The sequence below is a fragment of the Heptranchias perlo genome, chromosome 7, assembly GCF_035084215.1.
Source record: "Heptranchias perlo isolate sHepPer1 chromosome 7, sHepPer1.hap1, whole genome shotgun sequence".
Classification (NCBI taxonomy): Eukaryota; Metazoa; Chordata; class Chondrichthyes; order Hexanchiformes; family Hexanchidae; genus Heptranchias; species Heptranchias perlo.
The window spans coordinates 37,821,462-37,847,192 of record NC_090331.1 but is presented as its reverse complement, the minus strand read 5'-3'; the positions used below and the strand labels follow the sequence as shown (position 1 = coordinate 37,847,192).

Below are 25,731 nucleotides of genomic sequence, written 5' to 3'. Positions count from 1 at the left end.
TAATCTGCTGCAAATGTAAAACAAATAAAAGTAACAAATATTGCTAAAAAGTAGAACAGGAGTATCAAAAAAGGAGAACCTTGAATGAGGCATCTGAGAAACATTGAAGAGTGATTAGAACTATTTACATATACAGCTGACAATTACAATGCATGCAGCTAGCTCTTAAACACTCTCATAAACTTTCTGTTGAGAAGGTAATGTACATTCAGGTAAGCTATCCAAAATGCCATAAACATGTGCTGCTGCATAAACTAAACATGATTAAATATTTGCTGAGTTATTTACATTCTTTTCCTTACAGAAAAAGGCGACTGCCTTAAACAAAATGCGCAAGGTCCTACCCCCGTCAGTCATTTATGTGCGGCAGGCAGGGAAGGATCAGGCAGCGGTGGGGGTGGGGGATGAAAATCTTTGTTGGACAGTGAAATGACGGTAGGCCTCATCGCCCCATTTTCCCGCCATTTCCACTGCAATGCTGGCCGATTTTATGTGGGATTTTCCCAATAATTGTTATTATGAGGTTTCAATAGAGTCACCTGAGACAAAAACCTTAAAGCAATTACCAAACAGGGCTTGGTGTCCATTTACCGGCGTACATTACGAAAGCTAACCTAGATCTCAAGGCAAGGATAGATGTTCTCGAAGGTATGAGGAATTGGGACTTACTCAAGAGAGTGAGCTACAAATGTACACTTTTAAATTGTCTTAGTGGATAGCAGTAGCCTTGCCACAATGTGGATTTCTTTGATAACAAGGATAAATCTTGAACCAAGTTCTCCATTGTGCAATGTTTGCTTCCTACCGTAAACTTGCACGATAGCTCCCCCTCCTGAAAGACTGTTGCATTTCGATAGTCGGTTCTTCGATTGCTGCCACTAAGAAATGAGTGATGGAAAGTAAACAAAAACATTTCAGCCACTCAATATAAAATCAATCAAAAGTTTGAATGAAACGATTGCTTCACAAAAAATATTAACATTGCTTACTTTGTCTTGCCTTTTCATTGAGAGCGCTATCTCCCTGGCTTTGTAGGGTTACCAAAGTGAAATAAATCCCTTTTCTTTTAAGTAGTTCTGCATGATTTCCCTGTTCTACAGCTCTTCCATGTTCAAAGCCAATGATTACATCAGCATCTCTTACTGTGGATAGACGATGAGCAATGGAGATTGTTGTTCGACCCAGCCGAACCTTCAAACAAAAATAATCGCAACACGTTTTCACCATACTCTGTATTTGGCTTCTTTCAAAATGACAATTAAATATAATTACTTACTTTATTAACTAAATTATATAGGACTACAGATAGCTGGTAATGAGTTGCAAGGCAATAATTCAATACAATAACAACAATAATCCTTTATAAAGTGCCTTTAAAGTAGAAAAATGTCTGAAGATGCTTCTCAAAGGTGTAAAGATAAAAGGCCATCAAGCCAAGGAACGGATGATTAAGAGGGGTGACCAAAAGCTTGGTCGAAGAGATAGGTTTTTAGGAGGAGCAGGGGGTAGACAGACAGACGGGTTTAGAGAACGAAATCATGGGAGTGGGGCCTAGGCAGCTGAAGGCACAGTCGCCAATGGTAGGACGAGGGAAGCACAAAAGGCCAAAATCACAGGAATGGAGAGTCCGGGGGGAGGTGGGTGGTAAAACTGAAGGAGCTTTCAGAGATAGCCCTGTCACTGAGATTTCTGATACCTGATTTGTATATCTTTCTAATGAAAACACACCTTGTCCAGTGCTTTTTGAACAACCACCTCACTCTCGTTGTCTAGGGCTGAGGTTGCCATGTCCAGCAGTAGAATTTTGGGATTTCTCACAAGAGCCCGAGCAATGGCAATGCGCTGCTTTTGTCCTCCACTCATTTGACCTCCACCTTCTCCTACAAGGGTGTTAAATTTCTGAAAAAATTGAATATGAATGAGCAAGTAAAGATAGAAAGATTTAAACAGGATATTTATGGGACTGGTAGGTGCAGTGAGTAAGCACACTATCAATTCTACCTCTGTGACCTAGGCTCCAAGTCTATGTCGACTGATGAAATAAAAATCTCCTCTATCTGATAACAGTAAGAGTCTTTTGTGAAGTGAGTTATTTACGTTAACTCAGTTCTGTGTAGGTATGGGTGCACAGCACAAAACTACTAATTAACTGTAATTTCTCTCTCAGATAGGCCATAAGTGTGGGAAATGGGAAAAATGATACAATAGTGCAGTGGGCTTGCTTTTTTTGGGTTGAGTCAGTCACATTGTTGGGGCAGAGCTTTGCCCCTAGGCTGTATTATATCTGAAGTGGAGTGCTTAACGCCAAGACTGTGTGCCAAAAAGTGGAAAATTGTTCCATTGCCCGTTACTGACATCCTCCAATTTGAAGAACACAAAAAATTCACCAAAAACATAAATTTAAATAAAACAGTTATTTGGTTTCAGAACCTGGCACATCATTCAAATAATCTGTGGCTGCAAAGATATCTTGGCAAAAATATATAAACAAGCTAATACATGGAATAGTGTACTATTCTTAACAAAATATTTTGAGGCATTTACTAAAAATAGTCGTTCACAGTTTTAAATCATTAGAAGTATATATTTTCTTCACTTTCTATATTACAGAACACATACTACAATAATAGCACTGACTTACAAGATATTTGCAAAAATAATCTAATGTGTCCCTCTAATGGAGGAGATTAGTATAACAGTCTTCTGACTGCATCGGCAGAAAATGCTGGAAATACTCCGTAAGCATCTGTGGGGAAAGAAACAGTTAACGTTTCAGGTCGAAGACCTTTCTTCAGACCTGGAAGAAGTTAAAGAGTTAACAGTTTTTAAGCAAGTACAGAGCCAGGGAAAGGAAGGGAGGGGTGGGGAGGAAAGAACAAAAGGGACGGTCTCTGATAGGGTGGAGGGCAGGAGCGATTAAATGACAAAAGGGATGATGGTGTAAGGCAAGGAGGGTGGTAATGGGACAAGTTAAGAAACAAAAGATGGGTCTAGAGGAGCTGTAAATGGCAACAGTAGAACCACTGCCAGCACCTGTTTCTTAACTTGTTTCTTAACTTGTCCCATTACCACCCTTCTTGCCTTGCACCATCATCCCTTTTATCATTTAATCACTCCTGCCCTCCACCCTATCGCAGACCTTCCCTTTTGTTCTTTCCTCCCCACCTCTCCCCTCCCCCCTTTCCCTAGCTCTGTACTTGCTTAAAAACTGTTAATTCTTTAACTTCTTCCACTTCTGCGAAAGGTCTTCAGCCTGAAACGTTAACTCTGTTTCTTTCCCCACGGATGCTGCCTGACATGCTGAGTATTTCCAGCATTTTCTGTTCGTATTTCAGATTTCCAGCATCCGCAGTATTTTGCTTCTGATTCTGACTGCATCATGTAAGCACAGTGATAATATTCTGCAAATCTGTTTTATGAAAGAATAACCCTGAAATAGTCTTTCAATACAAGAAGTAAAACTGAATTGTGATTCTATTAAATGAGGATTTTGTTTCCTTGCGCCATTTTTATTTTGGATTATTATGCCTGTTAGAGTATTTGATTATTTGTATCTATACTTGTTCCTCTAACATTCTGAACTAAATAAGTTAATTGATGCAGCATTAATTATTTTGTCTGGGAGCCTGTTCCACAGAGCTACTACACTGTGTGGATAATACTTACTCTTGTCACATGGGAATAGTGATAGTTAGATGGTACCTCTGGCAGGTCCATGATGAAGTTATATGCATTGGCTTCCTTGGCTGCTTTGATAATTTGTTCCTTTGTCAAACCGTCATGACCGTATCGAATATTCTCTTCGATGGTGGTGGCAAACAAGACTGGCTCCTGTTCAACGATCCCAATCAAAGAACGCAGCCATTGAATATTCAGAGAGCGGATATCATGGCCATCCAGAGTGACCTGCAAGAACAAGTCAAATTTATAACAATACAATAAATCTGAAACATACTGTATTAAAAAAAGTTAATTTAATATAATATATACAATATTTCAAATGTGATCTACAAAATATTAAAATTATTTTAATAAATAGGAATGTCTATTATATGGAATATGAAATTGAATCAGAAACATGCATACAGTTTTAAATTTTGGTTCTGCCCAGTAGGTGCACAATGGAATTTGTCAAGTACAAACCCAAACCCCCCATCCCATCCCTGCATTTGGTAATTTATTAACTGTCTATTGCTTTGTACAAAGAAAGAACTTGTATTTAATACAGCACCTTTCCCACCTTCAGGATTTCTCAAAGGACTTCATAACCAATGAATTATTTTTGAAGTGTAGTCACTGTTGTTAATAAGACAAATGGTTTATTGTTTCACCTGAGACAATGCAGCGCTCCCTAAGTACTGCACTCAACTGTCAACTTAGATTATGTACTCAAGTTCTATGCAGGAAAGGAGCAACTCTATATCTTCCCGAGACTTATACTGCTTGATTTCAGATCAGGCTATGAGTGAAGGCATACCTCTTTGGTAAGGAAAGAGGTCTCTTGTAGACATTTCTGGTCATTTGTAGTTGGTGTTCATCACAGTAAAGGTAAGGCAACTGCAAATGTGAAACATGCTGCTTGCATTGCACTGTTTCAAGGCCTGACTGCCTTTTCTTATGTTGGCTAGCCTGGTGAGATCATTCAACTTTTTCCAGCATTGTAGTTGCTAAGCACGATTCATGGGATGGCACTGGTTGCTAAGCTACCTCTTTCCACTGTGTTAAAGCTATTCCTTTGGTTGGCTTTGAGAATCCCTACGTGGTCAGTTTTTAGTAAAATATTAAAATACCTACGTGGCAAAGAAGCAGAATGCAAAATGGTTAGAAAGGGTTAATTAGTTAGTAACTGAGATTGATACAGGTGGCCTGGCCCTCCTGCTGGGCCATATGTTTGCTTAGTCAGCAGGCCTGCATTGTCTTATCAATGATAGGTCTTTGATGTGAGTCAAGGACTGGTCTGAATGTCTCCATGTTTATGGCAGATCAATATAGGTAACGAGCTTAGCCAAAGTTGAAAGACATTCCAGGTTGGGAGATAAGGAACAGAAGGAACAGGGAAGAACATTCCAAGTTGGAAGGTGAGGAAGTATCCCCTTTGATGTCTAATAGCAACATGGTCAGCACATGGATTGTCTATGATTGGCCGGAAATAATGTAACCCTGCATGGCAACCTGTGCCCGGCTTATGATTGGTGTTGACTCTTGTGTTAATGATGTTCCAACCTCTATGGATTTGTATAAAGGTATGAGTCTTTGTCTTTGTCTTTGTCTCCTTATTCTGTTAGAATCGTTCGGATTCTCTCAGGAATCTGAATTGAAGCTACAGACTAAGATCTGCTATTAAAGTTGTTTGAACTTTACAGTGTACTCGAATCAGTTCTTGCTGAACCAGACTGAGGGGAAAGAATCCGGTTCGTCAGCCTCCTTCCCTCTGTGCCAAATAATGGCTCCCTCTTTTTCCCTTATGTGGGCCAATAATACCTCTACGGAGGAGTCTGAAAACTCAGGGGCTCTGGGCTCTGCTGCATACCCTCAGACAAGCTTCTTTTGTTCTCAGTTAGTTATATTGCTCTCAGTCTTTATGACAACAACAACAACTACTACTACTACTTGTATTTATATAGTGCATTAGTGTAGTAAAACATTCCAAGGTGCTTCACAGGAGCGATTTTCAATCAAAATTTGACACTGAGCCACATAAGGAGAAATTGGAACAGCAGTAGATGGGTTTTAAGGAACATCTTAAAGGAGGAGAGAGAGGTGGAGAGGTTTAGGGAGGGAATTCCAGAGCTTAAGGCCTAGGCAGCTGAAGGCATGACTGCCAATGGTGAAGCGATTAAAATCGGGGATGCACAAGAGGCAAGAGCGCAGAGATCTCAGAGGGTTGTAGGGCTGGAGGAGGTTACAGAGATAGGGAGGGGCGAGGCCATGGAGGGATTTGAAAACAAGGATGAGAATTTTAAAATCAAGGCGTTCCTGGACCGGGAGCCAATGTAGGTCAGTGACAGGGGCGATGGTTGAACGGGACTTGGTGCGAGTTAGCATACAGGCAGCAGAGTTTGGGATGAGCTAAAATTTATGGAGGGTGGAAGCTGGGAGGCCGGCCAGGAGAGCATTGGAATAGCCAGGTCTAGAGGTAAAAAGGCATGGATGAGGGTTTCAGCAGCAGATGAGCTGAGGCGGGGCAGAGATGGCCGATGTTGCAGAGGTGGAAGTAGGCAGTTTTGGTGAAGGAGCGGATATGTAGTTAGAAGCTCATCCCGGGTCAAATAGGACACCAAAGTTGCGAACGGTCTGGTTCAGCCTCAGGCAGGCCTTGGCAGTTCAACCTACATATGATAATGACCCCAACCTAGGAAAATACGATAGGGTCAGAGCGGGGTTACACCCGGGGCTGGAAGTGGGAAATCAACCACGGGGTAAAATCCAGACCAGGGACCTTAATAATATATTAGTAACCTGGAGTAAGGAAATTGTTTTTAAATGCACACTGAATTTTGCAAGCATGAATAAGAAGTGACCATCTATGGCCAAGAAAGTAATGGTGACTGCTGCTGCTTCTGGTATTCTGAGTGACTTTGACTATAAGCAAAATTAAAAGTTTATCTATATAATTAAAGCCAGGCAATCATACAAATGCTTTAGTATTTATTTATCATTTGGATAGCAACTTGAAATCATACCATTCCTTGTTTAGGATCATAGAATCTCTGAATGAGCTGTGTTGCTGTACTTTTACCAGACCCACTTGGTCCAACAAACGCTGTTGTTTCACCTGCTTTAACCACCATACTGAGTCGATCAAGAATCTGGGAAACATATACACAAGACAACTGCATAAAGCCAAGTTAAAAACCACAATAAGTAATGTAAGTTAATAATTTATGTATATTCCAACGAATAGTATTATTCAGATCTGTAGCGATGGTTTCGTTAAATATATAATTTATAATTGAATTAATGTGCAGCATGATGGTAAACACAGCCACACTGCTGTGGGAAGATGCTGAGTGAAAACCAATGCCTGCCTATATAGGTGGAAGAAAAATCAGAGGTGCTCTTATATACCTCCTACTGGCTGGTTTGAAAATTGTATTGGTGGCTGTGAGTAGATCACTTGTCCACACAAGCCACAGCAGATACATGGCTTGTGAAGAACTTCAAAGGGAGAAAAAAAGTAGAGGGACTATTGGAGGTAATGGCACTGAATTTCCTCAATGTCCATTGTGCTGTTTCCATGCTGTTGTTGTGCTGGAAAGTTATGCCGTTTACCAGCAGAGGAAGTTGCACGCAAGTTATCTGGGTGAGCTAATTTGCAAATGAATTGCTGTAAGATCTGGCGAATTGCATTTTTGATAGGTAAGGGTATTAAGGGATATGGAACCAAGGCGGGTAAATGAAGTTGAGATACAGATCAGCCATGATCTAATTGAATGGCAGAACCTTGAAAGGATCCAGTGCCAAAACAATTCAGGGCAGAAGAATGTTGCAGAGATGTGCAATGGCAGCCTTGGATAGTCACACCCTTTGAACACAGAGGTCCTCGAAGGACTTGTACTGCCTATAGACACACTTTGGAGGATAGTATCTGGTAGGCTGCTGTCTTCTGCCATGCTGCCTTATTCTCCTTGGCCTTCATGGCTGCTCCTCCATTAGCATGACATAGGGAGGTATGCTCATGCAGAATGTCATACATTCTTCAGGGGGTTGGGAAGGGCGGGGGTTTGAAAAGTGTAGGGATGGGTGAGACTGTAGCACTGTGAGGGGAGGAAAAGTGCAAGTCTCAGTGAGCACAACCCACAAAAAATGAGTTGGAAAATAAGTTGCATGAAGTGAGAAATCCACGAAGTCCGGGGACTTTTCAAATCTCTCAAACTCCTCACTTCCGCCTGAATCAGGTGACTGGGGGAACAGCTGCACCTGTTTAATATGGATCTAACTCTCCCAGAGTGCAGAAGTGGCATAAAAGCAGTAGATTCACGGGCACAATGCCACCAGGTGAGTGATACTCCTATGCAAAGGAACACAGCAGGGCTTTGGCAAAGCTGCCAAAAAGATCGAGGAAAGGATGCTAACGTAGTTCCAAATTTAAAAAGGGTAATAAGACAGAACCAGGCATCCATAGGCCTGTTAGCTTGACTTCAATAATTGATAAGATGCTCAAAGGAATCATTAGGGATGATTATTATTATTTTAACTGAATAAGTTAGGGATGACTAGGGGCCACGTTTACAAGTTATATAAGGGCACAGCTAGGTTGGATGTTAGGCAGTTCCTCTTTTCCCAGAGAATAATTGGCCTGTGGAACAGTTTGCCGGCTCATGCAGTGAATGCCGATTCACTGTATTCCTTTAAGAAAGAGCTGGACCTGTTTCTGGCTAGGGCAGAGATCACCTTGTACAAGAGGTAGATATCCTATGATATGTTATCCTGGACTAGTTTTGATTGCCTAAAGGGTCCAGAGAGGAAATGTCCCAGATTTTCTTCTCTAATTGTCCTGGGATTTTATCTGTTTTTTCGCCTCTCCCAGGAGATTACATGGCTCCAGACGGGTGGGTAGTTTTGCATTGTGATGCACTGGGGATCACAACTATATGGGACAACCTAGATGGACCAGTGGGACATTTCCTGTCCGTCATTTTCATATGTTCATATGAAACTCTTGTTTAGTGCATTAACGGCGCATAAGTGACGTAATGTGCTAAATGCGAGTTTGCTCGATCTTTTTTAGTGCAATAATGGTGTAATAATGGCATAAATGCTGGAAGATAGCAAGAAAATTTGGGGCTATTGTGCTATAAGAATGTTTATAGTTTCACTTAAATCACATTAGTTAAATACTTTGATCCTTTACATTTGGCAAATATTTCATTATGTAGTGCATCTGTCACCTTTAAAAGTATTTTTTTAATTCTTTTTTTTAATAAATAAAAGTACATTTCAGTGAACGTTTAAATACCTTGACATCTGGCCTGGAGGGATAATTGAAGGTCACACTGTGGAATTCAATATCACCTTTTACTTTATTCAGCTTGTATCCTTCCTCTGACATGCAGTCAATCTCAGGTTCCTAAGGTGAGTAAGAAGGGGACAATTTATTACACTAGTTTGCTGAATTCACACCGTTTTATTCTGAATTAAGTAGTGTGACTTGAATAATAATATTTCAACTCACTCGGTCTATAGTTTCAAATATTTTTGTGGCAGCACCACGGCCAGAAGCAAAGGCTTCCAAACAAGGTGAAGCCTGCCCAAAATTCAGAGCAGCAATTAGTACCCCCAGGAACACCTAGAATAAAATAAAACATTTAAATAATTTAAATAAAACATTTAAACACTCTAAATCTAATCTTGACATATGAACATTTAAGAAACAGGGAAATAAATCACTATAATTAACTGATGCTGACATCAGAATTCTTTCTCCAAAAATCTTTCAAAACCTGAACACTGCACTAACCCAAATTCTCAGGAGGATAAATTTGTGTAGAGCCAGAATCCGGCACGAAATGAGCATTGCGGCTGCAACTCAGACCAGAACACAGCGGACTGAGGCTCACTGCAAATTGGGCCTCTGACCTCTTCTCCCTGAAGCCGGTGAGCTGCAGACACCAATCGGGCATCTCGATGCTGCTCAGTGGTCGGGACCTTAGGAAATTCAGCCGGCCCGCAGATAAGTCTTGGGAGGGGGTGAGGAGGCTACTGTCGACCGGAAAAATTGAGCAGAGCAGGTGCAATGCATGCTCCGCCCAGTTGATGTCGAGTTTGGAGCGGTGTCCTATAACAGGTGTTTGAACCCAGATTTGCATACTCATAGCGCCTAACACCTGTTTCAGGCAGGCACCCTAGACACGTGGGAGTTGCCAGCACACTTCCGGGGAGATTGAGTGCGAGAGATCGCAACTCAAATTTGGAGTAACTCACTTAGGATTTCATGATTTTTGAGTCAGAAACATTTGTGGGGTCAATTATATTATCACAGTAATGGTATATATCCTGTATTTATCTAAGTAAATATGAAACAAGGCTTGTTCTAAACTAAGTATTAAAAGTTATAGTGAATAGATATGAAAATCAGTTATTTTTTATAATGGGCGGTCGATCTGCAATGCCAGTTTTATGCTCGGATGGCAAGGTGAAAATCTACCCTATTTGTCTTTTACTCTGGTCTAAAATTTTCTTTTGCATTCATTGACTTTATTAAATGCCAGTTAATAATTGGAAATGTTGCTATAAACATACCTGTAAAAGACCTCCAGGTGTATATTCATTTTGCTCTATAATCAGATGAGACCCATACCAGAATGCTAGAGCATAGCAGAGGAAGATTATCATCCACATGTAGCCTGTGAAAACTCCCATTATCATGCCTTTCCTAACACCCCAGCGTTGAGCAAATACCAAGTTTCTGTCATATCTGTGTAATAATTTAGAAACAATAAATATTCTGCAGAGTACATACAAACAATAGGTTACTCTATCAGTGTTTTGAATCATTCCATTGTTAAATATATAAAAAGTACTATGAGGTACAGTTGAAGTAGGAGACTGGTGATTATTTTTAAATGACAAAATTTTGGATGCACCCAGAAAATGAATGAATAATTCTTTCACTGGCAAATTATTTTATTTTACAGAAAATTGTTAATTTTTATTTCCTAACATCCACAACAGCAATGTTGAAAGAAACTGTGGGTCATGGGGTCTTTCCTCATCCCTGACCCTTTCTTATGTGTGTAAGTCTAAATCCTTATCTATTATTTGGACTATCAGTGATCACTGTGGACTTACAATCTTTAATAGAGATTTCACTGTGTGTATCTTACCACTTTTTTCTTGTTTATTAATAACTGAAACAATAATTAAAAGGGCAACCCTCTCGTGGTAACTAACCTCTCCGCCTCTTTTTTCTCACCACTAAATGCAGCCACTGTTCTTATGGACGAAAGCACTTCTTCTGCTACAGCACCAGCTTTAGCATAAGCCTTTAGTCCAAGACTAGTCAGTTTTGAGACAAACTGTAACACAATTATAGTGATTATTATTCCAGTATACAATTATTTTCTCTATTAAGACATTTGAATAGATCTTGTAACTGTATACAGTTTAATTTCAATCTTCAATATTTATGCATTATAAATGGACACTGTACTTAAATAATATCAAAATGGGCTATAGTGCTGTATCAATTTGATATGAAATAGACCCAAATTCCTAGTCCCTGTTGAAGCCTTATTTAAATATATTTGCGTATTATTTTCATTCTTTTTATTATTTCTTATTGGCATTATTACAAAATTTCAGCTACGGCTTCAGCAAAAGGGATTTTGCAAATTTGGTATTTTTTTAGCAGCTGCATAAAATGTCCTGAGAACTAAAAATGTTTGGGCCCTACGTAGAACCCTTTAGCAGATCTATTAACATTTTCAGTGATTTTCAACAAATTCTGACTAAAAATGCAATTCTTTAAGACAGGAAGGAGGGAGAAATCAGGAAACTGCAGACCTGTCAGTTTAAAGTCAGTTGCAGGGTAGTTACTGAAATCTATCATCAGAGATAGAGTGACTGAACATTTGAACAAGTATGAGCTGATCATGGATTTGTGATGGATAGGTCATATCTGACTAATCTAGTTGAATTTTTTGAGGAGGTCACTAACAAGGTGGACAGGGAGTGTCTATGGATGTTGTCTATATGGACTTCCAGAAGACATCTGATAAGGTTCCGTACAAGACATTATTAGCACAATTAGAACACATGAGATTAGAGGTAACTTTAGGACATGGGTTGAAAATTGATTGGTGGGTATGAGACAGAAAGTAGTGATAAAGGGAATGTGCACTGATTGGTGGAATGTGTTTCACAGGAATCTATACTGGGGCCTCAGCTTTTCACCATATATATCAATGACTTGGATGAAGGATTAAAAAGTTGTATTTTCAAGTTTGTAGAAGACACTCAGTTAAGAGGAACAGTAAGTTCTGTAGCTGGGAGCAGGATGTTACAAAGGGGCATAGACAGATTAAGTGAGTCAGCAAAACTGTGGCACATAGAATTCTGAGTATCTTTAATTCAACATGTGTGTCCTGATCCGAAGGTTGGCTAGTTACCATTGTACCAACATTGATCTTTCAGTTGTAGCTGCCAGTGATATCTGATCACTGGAAAGGGTCTTACATTGCTGACACTTGAAAATTGCCACTCTTCTCAATACTCATACACCCCCAATTAACATTCAGCAGAAATAGCCTAGAAATAATTAGCACACATGCACTTTCTACTTCTGGGACAGGAATTAGTTTCTAGTGGAAGCATCTAGTAGAAATGAGAGGGTGATGTATTAAGAGTGGAATGTATCGATTTCAACCTGAAAAGGATACCATATTATTTAGCTGATGGATCAGTGTCACGACGAGGCCTGTCCATTCAGTTTACAAATTGGCTAGCTGAGTACTGACAAGTAGTTCAGATCTGAAGCCTTGAGTATGTGGTGAATGCACAGCTATGGCATCAATCATGTCTTACATTACATATGTAATTGTTTCCTCACCAATGCCATGAGAGCAGCTCCAAGACCAATCAGAGGACTGACAGCAATAATAACCAGTGTAAGCTTCCAACCACTGACAAATCCTAGGAGGAATCCAGTAACAAAAGTAGTGAACCGCTGAATAAAAATCCCAACTTGATCAGCGATGGCATCATTAATTTTATTAATATTGCTGTAAAAAGATGAAGAACATTGAAGGCACTTGTGTCACTACAATGACTTGACAGAGTTGCAATGTTAAAGAATTGTCAGATTATTGCTATAATTAAAGAATACTGACTATTAACTACTGCCACCCTCTTCCCGCACCTACACATACACAATAAACTTACCTAAAATATGCAAATTGGGGTCCTAGCAGTCTGAAGGACTCCAATACAATTTTGAGGTACCAAAGGGCAGAGTGTGCCCATTGGTATTAAGCATTGAGCAGCCTAACCAAGTTCTTAAAGCATGAATGCTCTTTCAGGTCCCACAAAAATATTCCAGACCGCTGCCAGCCTCTCCATGCCACCCCCTTCCCTGCTCACCTTTTAATGTTGAACTTCTGACTTAGCTCCTCAAAGGAGCTGCTGAATTTCCTACTCCCCCTTGTTTGATGAAGCTGAATCACATACTTACTCTGTAGGCATTGATTCAGCGCCCGCAGCTCGCCAGTGTTCTGCAAATAAGGTCCAGCTATCAAAATGGCTCGGGCTTTTTGCAAAAGGCATTAGGTGGTTGGAGAGGTGCAAATGGACTGCCTATTGCCCGCCTGATATCTGCCCAAGGTGAAAATCTTTTGAATTGTAATTGGAATGTCACTGCACAAAGGAACCAGAGAAATTGTTCCCTCCTGCAGGCCTCATTGTTCTTTGGATACCATTTAATGATGACAGACATCTCTCCTGAATGGTCAGGAGTAATGTCATGCTTTATTAATATCCTCAGATATGATTGTTTATAACAGTTCAAACATAATTCATTAACTGTAATTATATATTGCACTGTTGTACTTTATACATATAATGTAAAACGAGTAAATTATTTAAAGTCTATCTTCATTACTTCTGTTTTAATTAAGTTGTAATTATTATTGGTGTAATTATTTGTGTACCTAATATTAATCTTTATTGGGACATTGCTTTTAAAGCCAGGATAAAGTTGTTTGATGAAGCTGAATCACATACTTACTCTGACATCCTTGTGTTCAATTCTCCAGCAGAATTACAGTCAAACCAACCAATCTCCATTCTCATAATTTGTTTGAAGTAGGCTTTTCTTATTTTTTGAACCTGTCGAGCAGCTGAGGTGACCCAGAAGCATATCTAGCAAAGGTAGATGTAACGAAATTATGCAAGCAGATTCATATTCCCGCAGATTTTCAAATATGATGGGGAAGTGAGTTTATAGGTTTGGGGACCAGGTGGTACACTTCTAGATCCGAATTTCAATCCATGCCAAACTGATAGTAAGAAAGTCTCCTCTTTCTCTGACTGGTGTAAGTTTTCTAAATGAAATTAAATTAGGAAGCCTAAACCTAGTCCCTAGAGGTGCATTTGTGAAGTTAATTTAAGGCTAAGGCTATGGCACATTATCGCAGTAGAATAGATGGAGCTCTGCTGTATAAGCAGTCAAACTATACTTGACTTGGGAGTGCGGGATGCAGACATTGGGTATCAAAAACAAACATTGATAAGTAAAATAATGGGCCTGAAATTCCTGGGCCTTTAAGAACTTTTATAGTTGGGTGGGGCAGAGAGACAGAATTTGGGCAGGACCAGGTTCTTTGTCCCTTTTTTCAAAATGAGAAATTCCGACTGGGGAGGTGGATGGGAGCATCTTGCATTCGTGCTCCCATGCTGATCTCAAAGGAGCAGGCGGGACTAAAGTCACCTCTAGAAATCCTTTGCCCTGAATGCATGTTGCATATTGAGTGTCAGGATAACAGCTTGACGGAAGTGGGGCCAAAATGACAGTTTCTTAATGGCACCACTAGGAAAGCAGCTGTTGCAAAATTGATCATTTATGTTGAAAACTCAGATCCTCAGCCAGAACTTGCCTACTGCCTCAACAGAGTGGTAAGTTGCTGCTCTGAAATTCCTGGCTCTGCTGTGGGGCAAATGTTCAGTGGGTGCCGTTATTGTTGCAGCTGCCCATCATACCATCCCAGGAATTTCAGGCCCATGAAGTTTTAGTGGACTTGTAGGAATTGAGCAGGATGTCAGTTTTTTTCTTGAAATGGATTGTATCTTCTAGTGACCCAGATCAGAAGTGAAGAGCAGTGACTGCAGATTTGAAATATAATTCTACAAAACTGAAAATACAAAAATTGTCATCACACACAATTTCCTCTCCCTATTGGTAAAATAGTAAATTAAAAAAGGATGTTTACCATCACTGAAAAAGTATAATTTGCTCATTTTAATATTATACTTCGTCAGAGATGGTAAATTTCCTGAAATTATTTCTTACCAATCAGTAGATTTAGTAAGTAACAGAAAGAAAACTGATTAGTGTTCATGTCACAGAACCATCTAGAGTTTCTATCCGCATGACAGCCATTCCCCCACACTTGAGATAATTATTAGTTCCACTCTGAATCACTATTCATTTCAAAGTTCATACAATAAGCAGAACAGATATTTCCAAAAATGATTACCATAAAAATCTGCTGTGTGGTGCCACAAAGAACCACCTCTTAAAATTAGCTAACAAGTTATTCACTTTACCAAAGATTTAAAACTCCACAAGTAAGTACTCGTTTATATTTGGATATCATCAATGAAGACAACGTTGGTTATTTTGAGCAGCATTAAACTGAATGTGACCCCTATCCCATCACTGTCTTGTTTAATGATAGGAAGTTTAAGGCATTTTAACATTGCTGATAGTTTCCTATCATTGCACAACAGGAAACATTTTCAGTTTAACTGCAGGATGAAAACATTTCTCAATGTAGAAATCATGTCATAATTGATGATCAATTATTGAAAATTATTAGTTGAAAATGAAATTCAGCATTAAAACTTACTTGACAGTAGCCCAGTAATAACACAGCTATTCCTATTCCAATGTAATAATAAGCAAACATGGTCATTTCTTTCTCAATGTCTAAGACCCTGAAAAGACAACAACAAAAATTATGGATTTCATATTTCATTTATCACTGTGACATGCTTTGTATTGTTGGCAATCTTATTCATATAATTTGGGCAATATTCAGCACCATTGAGTTCTGTGAAATAAAGATCCTGTTTTTCACAACATCTTGTTGATTTATTAGAAATTCATAATGAAATATTAGCAAGAGTGTCCTGTCATATTATGTCTTAGGTTTTCTTAAATAATAATGGAAGTTGTACAAAATATGTTTCACCTTAATCATTCTTAACTTGCTGTAATTTGGTAAATCGTCAACATTTTTTTGAGCTCCATCCTACCACCAAGCTATGCTATACCTGATCTAGGAGTGCTAATCATTGGACGGTCCATTCCAGATCAATGTCATTCTTCACTTTAATAGCAACAAAGTTAATTTAATAATGGTACTGGAGGTAGAGCGACCTAGCCAGTGGTCCTTAAAGGGTCTCCTGGAGACTGCTCCTTAAATGTGGCTGGTAAGTTTTCTTGTGGGGTCAGGAGGAGCATTAATGAGATCGCCTCCCCTTGACCATATTTCTTGACCTTCCCACTTGATTGACAAGCTTCTCCAAACGCGCAGGCAACTCGCCACGAATAAGGAAACATGGCCTCTGACTGCTTTCTTCAGGTGAGTGGCAGGCTCACTCCACGCACCTCCAGTTCCTGGACAAGTGATGGGTCTGTGCAGCACCTGAATCCCCATTTGATGGCTGAAGAAATTAAAATGTTGTGAACAGATGTGCAAGAAGGAAGCACACTTAAAGGAAACTGCCAAGGTAAGATGACCTAACCCTACCATTTAACAGATAGCTCAGTCAAAGTATACCTGTCATAAAGTGTTGCCTGTCAATCTATTCTATGGGGTAATTTTTCAATGGCGTTCTCCCAAGCTTCTGTTGTAACTTCATCAGAAGATCAGGGAAAGCACGGAGAAGCATGGATTTCAGTTGATCTTTCGCTGAAGATACAGCAGGTGATTGGGAACACTGCGGAAATTCTGCTCCCATATGTATTGCTGGCCCATGCCAGGCCTTCACACAACCTTACAGCTCCTTAATTGCTTGTTATGCATACCCATACTCCAGTAAGGCACACTTTCAATCTGAAATGTACAATTGAAACCCTTTCAAATGACTTGTCACTTAAAATTATTATAATGTAGCCTAGCTGCATGATGAATGGTTACTTAATAGCACTCAGGATGGGCTGCATGTTGGACATAAATCTGTCACTGTGCTTGTGCACATTCTATTCACAACATCTCAAGACTACTTCTCTACTTGCACAGCAATATGGCACATAATACAAGGGAACAGACCTGAATTGGAAGAGAGCTCAGAGGTTACAAGTCATTGACCTCCTTGGAGAAAGCTATGCCCAATATTCTTGCTTATAAGAGCACGGAGAGAACAGAGGGAGGTGAAACCACAGGGTTCCTTCAAGCTCAGGGCTAGTACCATTTAATTCTTACGTGACCTTGGTATGCTTGATCTCCCTGGTATGTTTTATTTTATCTTATTCCACTACAGCCATGAAAAGCTATATTTTGGATACTTTAAACTCAATCGCCATCATTCATTTTAATTTGAGTTAGTGACTACTATGCTATTCTTTAGGCTCTACTTACATGTCATGTTGCTTCCTGATCTGCCATGAACATTTTTATTGTAACAGGCCCTTTATAAACACTTCCTGCTTCAAATGACAGAGGGTTTTCTGCTGACTTTAAGAATATTCAGCTCTTTTTGTTTCAAGACAATCATTCTCTACTCTTTTAAAATTCTAAAAATTAATTAAAAATCATTAAAAAAAATAATAAAAACATTTTCGGTAAAAGCAAAAGAAATGAAATTTTCTTTAAATTCCGAAAAATCCATTGATTCTTTAAGAGAACGATTGCACATGGAGCTTCTTTAGTGCCCACTCCAGATAGGTGAGCAGGATGCACAGTAGAATCCCATCCTAAAAAGATGGCAAATCGCACTGCCCTTAATTTAAACACATTCTAAACTCTTGGACGTTTTGTGCAAATGTGCCAGAAAATCACATGCTGAGTGAATTGATTTCTCAGCCTCTTCTCAAAAATTCTGCATCAGCAGGCTCATCTCACTAGCCAGAAAATATACTTTACTGAGTATGTAGGAAGGAGGAAGTGCCTGAAAGATGACAAGCTTGGAGCTTAGGAAGAACAAAGAAGCACAAACCATAGCAGTATCATTGCTATGATGTCCAGCTATTGTAGCTTTCTACTATATATATATATATATATATATATATACACATAGATTTATATATATAAAAGAAAATGTAAGGGACAACTGATATTCTCAGCTCCCATCTCCCTCCTGGATCATCTCACTGGCTGACAATGAAGCAACACTGATAGAATGCTGGGATCAGATCACCCTGTCCATCTGGCTGGAGTGGAAGGCATGCCAGTGAGTAGCCTACAAGGGGACAAAAACAGGAAAGAATAAGAAAATAATGGATTACAGGCATCAACTTACCCACATGGCACTGTCTCGTTTCTTTCATTTTGGTACTCTGACCCATTGGCCCAAGCGATGGTATTATTCATGCACATTTTTCTGTGGTCCCTTAATTCCTGTAATTCTATGTCATATGCAATGAATGTGTCTGTCAACAAAGCAAACACCAATAACACAGCAGGCTGGGCTGTTCCATGAAGCAGAGCACAGAGGCCTCCAATAACCATCAGTGTGATTTCATAGCAGGAAGCAAACCTAAACTGGAAGCAAGAACATTTAACCTGATATGAATGGGAAATCTTTGCTTTTACTATTCAATTCTCAGAAAAGTGCACACTTGTCAAAAAAAACCCCACCAAATGGGAAGATGCAGTGGCACAACAAATTGGTAAGAAGCCCATGATTCCTCATACAATCTGCTAATAAATTTGGCTATAATATCAACAGAGTTTAGGAACATGTACATGGGGAGCAAATTTTAGTGGACAAATTGTCCTAACCTGGAAATTGCTGTTGCTGCTCTGTTGAAGGGTTAACTAATGAATACTTTTGATTTTTGAGTGTTACAAAGAAAGCAGCTTAGCAAATGATTTTCCTGTTTTTAGTTCGTGGGCTAGAATGTGAGTTTTAAATTCCACACAATAGGCCAGCCAATGTAACTAAACATGCAATATTTTTTTAAAAATTGTTCTCGGGATGTGGGCGATGCTGACATGGCCACATTTATTGCCCATCCCTAGCTGTCGAGATGACGATGGTGAGCCTTCTCCTGAACTGCCAGAGTCTTTGTGGTAATGGTTCTCCCATTGTGGTGTTAGGGAGGGAATTCTAGGGCTCTGACACAGCGACAACGAAGGTACAACGATATATATCCAGAATTGTCATAGTCAGCTGTGAACTGCAATTAGGAGGTATTTAAGCAGATGAAGGAGCAGGAGGGAGGCCAGGGCAATTGTTAACAAGAGAAAAATTGCCAAAGAATGAGACATTAAAGAATGAAGAACATTAGATTTATTAACTAGGCGCTGGAAACTCTACCTTAAGGATTTAGATAAAGGAGAGACACACTTTATGAGAATAATGGCTATCCTCCAGGAATGCTTAGGGCAGCAGGCATAAGATGAAGTAGTATCAAAAAATCATAGAATTTTACACCACAAAATATATATATTGTAGTCTACATGGATTTTAGTAAGGCATTTGACAAGGTCCCAATTGGCAGACTGGTCAGAAAGGTAAAAGCCCATGGGATACAGGGAAATGTGGTGAATTGGATCCAAAATTGGCTCAGTAACAGGAAACAAAGGGTAAAAGTTGATGGATGTCTTTGCAAATGGAAATCCGTTGCAGTGGTGTGCCACAGGGCTCAGTGCTGGGTCCCTTGCTGTTTGTGGTATATATTAATGATTTGGACTTGAATGTAGGGGGCATGATTGGCAAATTTGCAGACCTCACAAAAATTAGCTGTGTAGTTGATAGTGAAGAGGATAGCTGTGGACTCCAAGAAGATATCAATGGGTTGGTGGAGTGGGCGGAAAAGTCGCAAATGGAGTTCAACCCGGAGAAGTGTGAGGTAATGCACTTAGGGAGGGCAAACAGTAAAAGGGAATACGCAGTAAACGGGAATATATTGAGAGGGGTAGAGTGCATGTGCACAGGTCCCTGAAGGTGGCAGTACAGGTAGATAAGGTTGTGAAGAAGGCATACTGAATGCTCTCTGTTATTAGCCGAGGTATAGAATACAAAAGCAGGGATGTAATGATGGAACTGTATAAAACGCTGGTAAGGCCACAGCTGGAGAATTGTGCGCAGTTCTGGTCACCACATTACAGGAAAGACGTAATTGCTCTGGAGAGTGCAGAGAAGATTTACAAGAATGTTGCCAGGGCTTGAAAATTGCAGCTACGAGGAGAGATTGGATAGGCTGGGGTTGTTTTCCTTGGAGCAGAGGAAGCTGAGGGGAGACTTGATTGAGGTGTACAAAATTATGATGGGCCTAGATAGAGTAGACAGGAAGTACCTGTTTCCCCTACCAGAGAGTTCAAGAACTAGAGGACATAGATTTAAGCTGATTGGTGGAAGGATTAGAGGGGACAGGAGGAAAAACTTTTTTACCCGGAGGGTGGTAGGTGTATGGAATTTGCTGCCCGAATTATTGGTAGAGGCAGGGACCCTCAACTCTTTTGAAAAGTACCTGGACCTGCACTTAAAATGCTGTAAGCTGCAAGGCTACAGACCGGGTGCTGGAAGGTGGGATTAGAATGGGCACCTGGTTGTTCTTCGAGCCGGCGCGGACACGATGGGCTGAATGGCCCCCTTCTGTGCTGTATCTTTTCTATGGTTCTATCGTTCTGTATATATATATATATATATATATATATACATATATATATATAGAGAGAGAGAGAGACAGAGAGTGAGAGAGGGAGAGAGAGATAGATACATCATTATGTTGGTAAATGAGAATTAATACACTGGCTGGCTGTCGGGCTCGAAACCTGTTAAAAAAATTTAAAAGATGTCCTATCGTCAAAATCGTCACGGCATGTGGGAAACCCTTACTTCCAGGTTTCCCATCTGAAAATCTTCCCCCCTCCCCCACTTTCTTCCCAGCCCTGAATAAATATCGGGGCCTGAGATCTCACATCAGCCACTAGACTGTTTAAACACAGAGCATTGCACTGTCAAGAGATTTCTCAATCTTTCACTCTGGAGTCTGTCTCCAAGTGTCGAAGCCAGCCATTAATGTATCATGGAGTGTAGAGCATAGCTCCTTAACAGGATTAGTGGGCACATTTGTGACAGCTGCTGCAACTGTGCTTGCTGTTCAGCATGCCTGAGCTCTCCCTTGCAAATGCCACTAATGCTGTATGCTGTTCGTTGGCAGTCTGGAGAATGGAGAACATGATGGAGAGCATGGTCCAACTGAGTATCAATTGTTTGCATCGTACTTTGCTGGTGACTCACCGCTGAAGAATCCTCTATTTCACAGCTGGACCTGTGAGGTAATAAACCTCAAAGTGACTCAGCAAAATTCAATGGCAATATTATGGCTCCACTCAGTAGCAGCCACTCCTTCCTCAGCCATCACATCAGCGTCTTCCACACTCAAGAAAAATGATTCATCCAATGTTTTCTCCTGACTAAAACCCACCAAGTGTGTGAATCTGGACTGGTGCATGCATCAAGTGATAATGACGCAGAGCTTCATTGCTGAGAGGACCCAACTTGCTGCAGTATTTCTAACAAGAAGGAAAGGGCACCTGCAAACATGCCAAATGTCAGCATTTCCCCAACCCGTTCAGCATTTGCTGATGGAAATCAGCAGTTTTACATCCTCTGGTGTATCTGACTTATGCCTCGAATTCTGGTCACTTATGCCTCACTTTTGGTCACGTTTTGAACCAAAAAAATTGAATTTCAGGCCACTAATATCTAAAAATTTTAGCTTTCACCCAGAAAGGTCCAAGTGTGAAGCTGAAATCCCTGGGTTATAATCCAGAAAATAAACAGTCACAAAGAAATCCACTTCAATTTAAATGTTTTTCTTCAGAAAAGTATTCCGAACACTTGAAGGTACTGTGCATTAAATAATTTATTAACAATGGCAATGAAAAAATTCAAAATTACCAGCTTAAAAAAGCCAATCCTGTTGGTAACTTCTTTTTTCTTTGTTGATCTTTAAATAGAATAAAATTAAATGTCAATTTACTCCTTGGACAGCCCAACATGAATAAATTACAATCAGCATATAGTTAACATTATATATGTGACTATTTGTGTAATACTTGTTCTAGGCTTACATGTCTCCATTTTCAGTTTTTGAGGAGGGTTGCCCATTTACTGTGTAGACATTTCTGTAAAACAGGAAATAGGAACAGGAGCAGGACTAGGAGTGATTCAGTGAGTAAACAAAAGGAAATAATTCCCATTCTAACAGCATTTAAGTCCAATGCAGAACACTTTATTATCCACAGAATAAAACACATATTCAAAGGCATATCCTTTTATAAGCACCTAAGTAAAATATATCAGCATACTTACCTTTGATTAGAACCATGAATATCTGTAATAGAAAAAAAAGGCACATCATACAAGATAACAGAAAAAAGCAACAACTTGCATTTATATATCTCTTTTAATGTAGAATAATGGCCCAAGGTATTTCACAGAGGTCTAATCAAAAAATGGATGCTGAGCCAAAGAAGGACATATTAGGAGAGCTGACCAAAAGTTTGATCAAAAAGGTGGTTTTTAAGGAGGGTATTAAAGGAGCAGAGGGAGGTGGAGGGGTGGAGGAATTTAAAAGGGGAATTCTAGACCGTGGGGCCTTGGAGGCTGAAAACATGGCTGCAAATGATGGGGCAAAAGGAGGGAGCTGTACTCGAGTTCAGGGAGGGATGTGGGGTTGGAGGCGCTTACAGAATCAGGGAAGGGTGGGATCATGAAGCAATTTAAGGACAAGAATTATTATTGTAGCATTATTATTCTCTCTCCTGCAGAAACCTATTTTTACCTTGATCAGTACTTCATGGATGGCATTGGTCTGAACTTACATCTTTTCTGTTGTGCAAATCCAATTTTGCCATGTGCAATAAGTATACAAGAGAACAAACGCTAGCCGGTGCAAACAGAAAGGGTGTATGATGGTTGGGAAATTGGGCAGAGATCCATTTCATTTGATCCCCACTCAACTCAAAATTGGTTTAGCTATATTACCATTTTGTCCAGAGAGTTTATTTCTTATGATGCAGAATAAGCTATTAGTAGATCAAATGATGGTCATCTGTGGTAATTGAGAGGGCAGAAGGTAATGTTGGTGTTGAAGGGCTGGATGGAAAGTGTTGAGCAGCATGGAAACCCCTTTGCAACCTGCAAAACCAGTGCAACAGACTGTCTTAGTGGTGACATTCAAATGGCACATGTGCACTATACACCTTTACCAGTATTCTGCTCTATCTCAATTACCTTGGATGGCCATAAGTTAATCTGCTAATTACCTATTACGGACCACTAGAAATAAATGCTAGGGACAAAGTGGTAACAAAGTTAAGCCAATTCATTACCAAATATGTGTTCAGCCTATGTGCTAAGTGTGTTTTACCCCAATATTCCCCTTGGTAATAATTTAGGATGTATGTGTTCTCAAACCTGTTCTAATGGTACTTCTGGGAGGGGTATGTGCGATGTTAGCTGCTGGGCGTTAATTGGAGCCTCTTGGGATTGAAGTAGCCCTATACCTTCTTGTGCTGTACCGTGAGATGGTTTTGCTACATTCACTGTTGCATGATCCACTTTCTGGCACACCTTCTGTCATTGAGCCTGGGGGCGTGGGGCTGGATGGGACAGATATTACATTGCCCTGAGAGATGCTAGTCTCATTTGTGCTTACTCTAGCCATGCCCCTTCTAATGGACACTCTCGCAGCATGTTCACTGATTTGTGTGGGAGCAGATCTCTGGGTAGCAATAACGTTTGTGAAGGTCTGTGTAAAAGCTCTCTCAACCTGATCCCTCAACATGCTGAAGTTGGACAAGGAAGCCTGCTGTACATCAAAACCAAATCCTCCATACCAGCAGTATGAGTTTTCCTGAGAAATACTTTAATTGTGTGAGGGACTACCGTTACTGGAGGCTCAGGTACAAAGGCCCATGGAATTACACTGGGCTCGATTTTCAAGCTGAAGTGCGGATACATTGAGGGCGGGGGGCTCCTGAAATCGGGGAAATCCCGAGCGGATGAGGAAGCCAGATCCAAACCGCCGACTTCCGGGTTCCCCACAGATACATCTGTGTGCGTGTGCGCCTCACGAATGCAGAAGTCCCACCGGCAATTAAAGCCGGCGGGATGATAGTTAACATAGTTATTTAGATAGTTTAAGTACTTGAAGTAGTTAATTTAATGAGGCAGGGGACCGATTTTCATTCAGCCTCTGCAAGTTTCCCATGCTGTGGGAAACATTCCACGTTTTATGAGACATGTTTCAGCCAGCAACCAGTTGGACATTGAAATGCTTGTTTGACAGATGGGGATAAAAGATGAGTTATTGAAGCAGATAAACTTTTGGCTGGAAGATCTTTGTGCTTACACTGAAAATTCTTGGTTTACACTCAGAATTGTTCTGTTTACACATATTTATCAACTTTTTGGACCCCCTCAAACTGACATCATCAGGATGAGGGGGGCGCCATGGCTGCATTCACCACTACATCCGAGGACAAACAACATCACCAGCCTCACCAGGCATGGTGTGCACTTCTGCCACTTGGAGCTCCACAACACAGTGCTGCACCACAGGCACCTGCACAAGAGCACAGAGGGCAACAACAGAGGGAGCAATGTCGCAGGAGGCACTATCCTCGCCAGAGGGTCTACAGACCAAAGCTCAGCTTCCTGGACCTCTCTGAGGAGCAGTACATACGGAGGCTGAGAGTGAGTCACCAGGTAGTCGCAGACATCTGCAGCCTCCTTCATGCCGAGCTGCTCCTGGCTGGGCTGAGCGGCATCTCATTACCCGTCGCTGTCAACTTCTGCCCTCAACTTCTTCGCCTCTGGATCATTCCAGGGTGCCACTGGGAACATTGTCAGCATCTCTCAGTCGTCTGCACACAAGTGCATAAGGCAGGTCACTGACGGTTTGTTTTGCAGAGCCTCGCAATACATCAACTTCCCCATGGACGACCTCAGCCAGATGGAGAGGGCAGTGGGATTCCACTCCGTGGCTGGCCTCCCACGGGTGCAGGGTGCAATCAATTGCACCCATGTAGCAATCCGAGCACCTCCACATGAGCCAAGACTGTTCATCAACAGAAGGGGTATCACTCTATCAACGCTCAGCTCATTTGTGACCACCGCAAAAGATTCCTTCACGTGTGCGCCAGATTCCCTGGCCGCTGCCACGATTCCTTCATTCTGAGGGAATCCACCATCCCGGGGCTCTTCCATGCACTGAACACCCTTAAGGGCTGGCTCCTCAGGGCAAGGGATACCCACTGCACACGTGGCTTATGGCACCACTGAGAAACCCCAACACCGACCAACAGCGTTGATACAATGACAGCCACATCGCCACCAGGTCTACAATTGAGCATGCTATAGGGCTGCTCAAGATGCAAATTAGGTGCCTTGATCATTCTGGGGGAGCGCTTCAATACGCACCAGACAGAGTGGGATGCATTATAGTAATGTGTTGTGTCCTGCACAACAAGGCACAACAGAGAGGGGTGCTGCTTGAGGGGGCCCCATCCACACTTGCCATCCACATTGAGGAGGAGGAGGAGGCAGAGGAGGAGGAGGAGGAGAACGAACCCATGGCCAGAGCAACGGCTCACTTGGCTGCTCATGAGGCCAGGAGTCATTGATATGTGAACGGTTCTCCTAATATCAGAAAGTGTGAAGAGTCCAGTCCTCAGACCACCTGGAAAGAGCAGCGCCAACACCAGCCCCCACCCCTCCCTGCACAAAACAGTCCTGCAACTACACATACACCCGCTGTAAAGTGACCCAATGGCTGGCATCAAGTGTCACCATTCATGGTGAAAGGGCACTATCACAAAAGCCAGTCAAGAA

General features: G+C 40.9%; 1 protein-coding gene across 2 annotated transcripts in view; it reads right to left on the bottom strand.

Annotated features, from left to right (window-relative positions):
* The window catches only part of LOC137323628 (bile salt export pump-like), a 57,016-nt gene that overhangs the window by 28,041 nt on the left and 3,244 nt on the right, over positions 1-25,731 (bottom strand). Inside the window, exons 2-17 of one of the 2 annotated variants that reach the window (XM_067987332.1) lie at positions 22,207-22,228; positions 21,966-22,019; positions 21,793-21,841; positions 18,181-18,422; positions 15,564-15,651; positions 13,724-13,857; positions 12,551-12,722; positions 10,894-11,018; positions 10,243-10,417; positions 9,176-9,289; positions 8,960-9,070; positions 6,684-6,809; positions 3,703-3,906; positions 1,729-1,899; positions 990-1,191; positions 806-878 (exon numbers count right to left, since the gene is read on the bottom strand). In XM_067987332.1, the coding sequence (XP_067843433.1) occupies positions 806-878; positions 990-1,191; positions 1,729-1,899; positions 3,703-3,906; positions 6,684-6,809; positions 8,960-9,070; positions 9,176-9,289; positions 10,243-10,417; positions 10,894-11,018; positions 12,551-12,722; positions 13,724-13,857; positions 15,564-15,651; positions 18,181-18,422; positions 21,793-21,841; positions 21,966-22,019; positions 22,207-22,228 (2,062 nt within the window). Of the gene's footprint in view, positions 1-805; positions 879-989; positions 1,192-1,728; positions 1,900-3,702; positions 3,907-6,683; positions 6,810-8,959; positions 9,071-9,175; positions 9,290-10,242; positions 10,418-10,893; positions 11,019-12,550; positions 12,723-13,723; positions 13,858-15,563; positions 15,652-18,180; positions 18,423-21,792; positions 21,842-21,965; positions 22,020-22,206; positions 22,229-25,731 lie in introns of those variants that run through there. The other variant, XM_067987331.1, reaches the window with a different exon arrangement.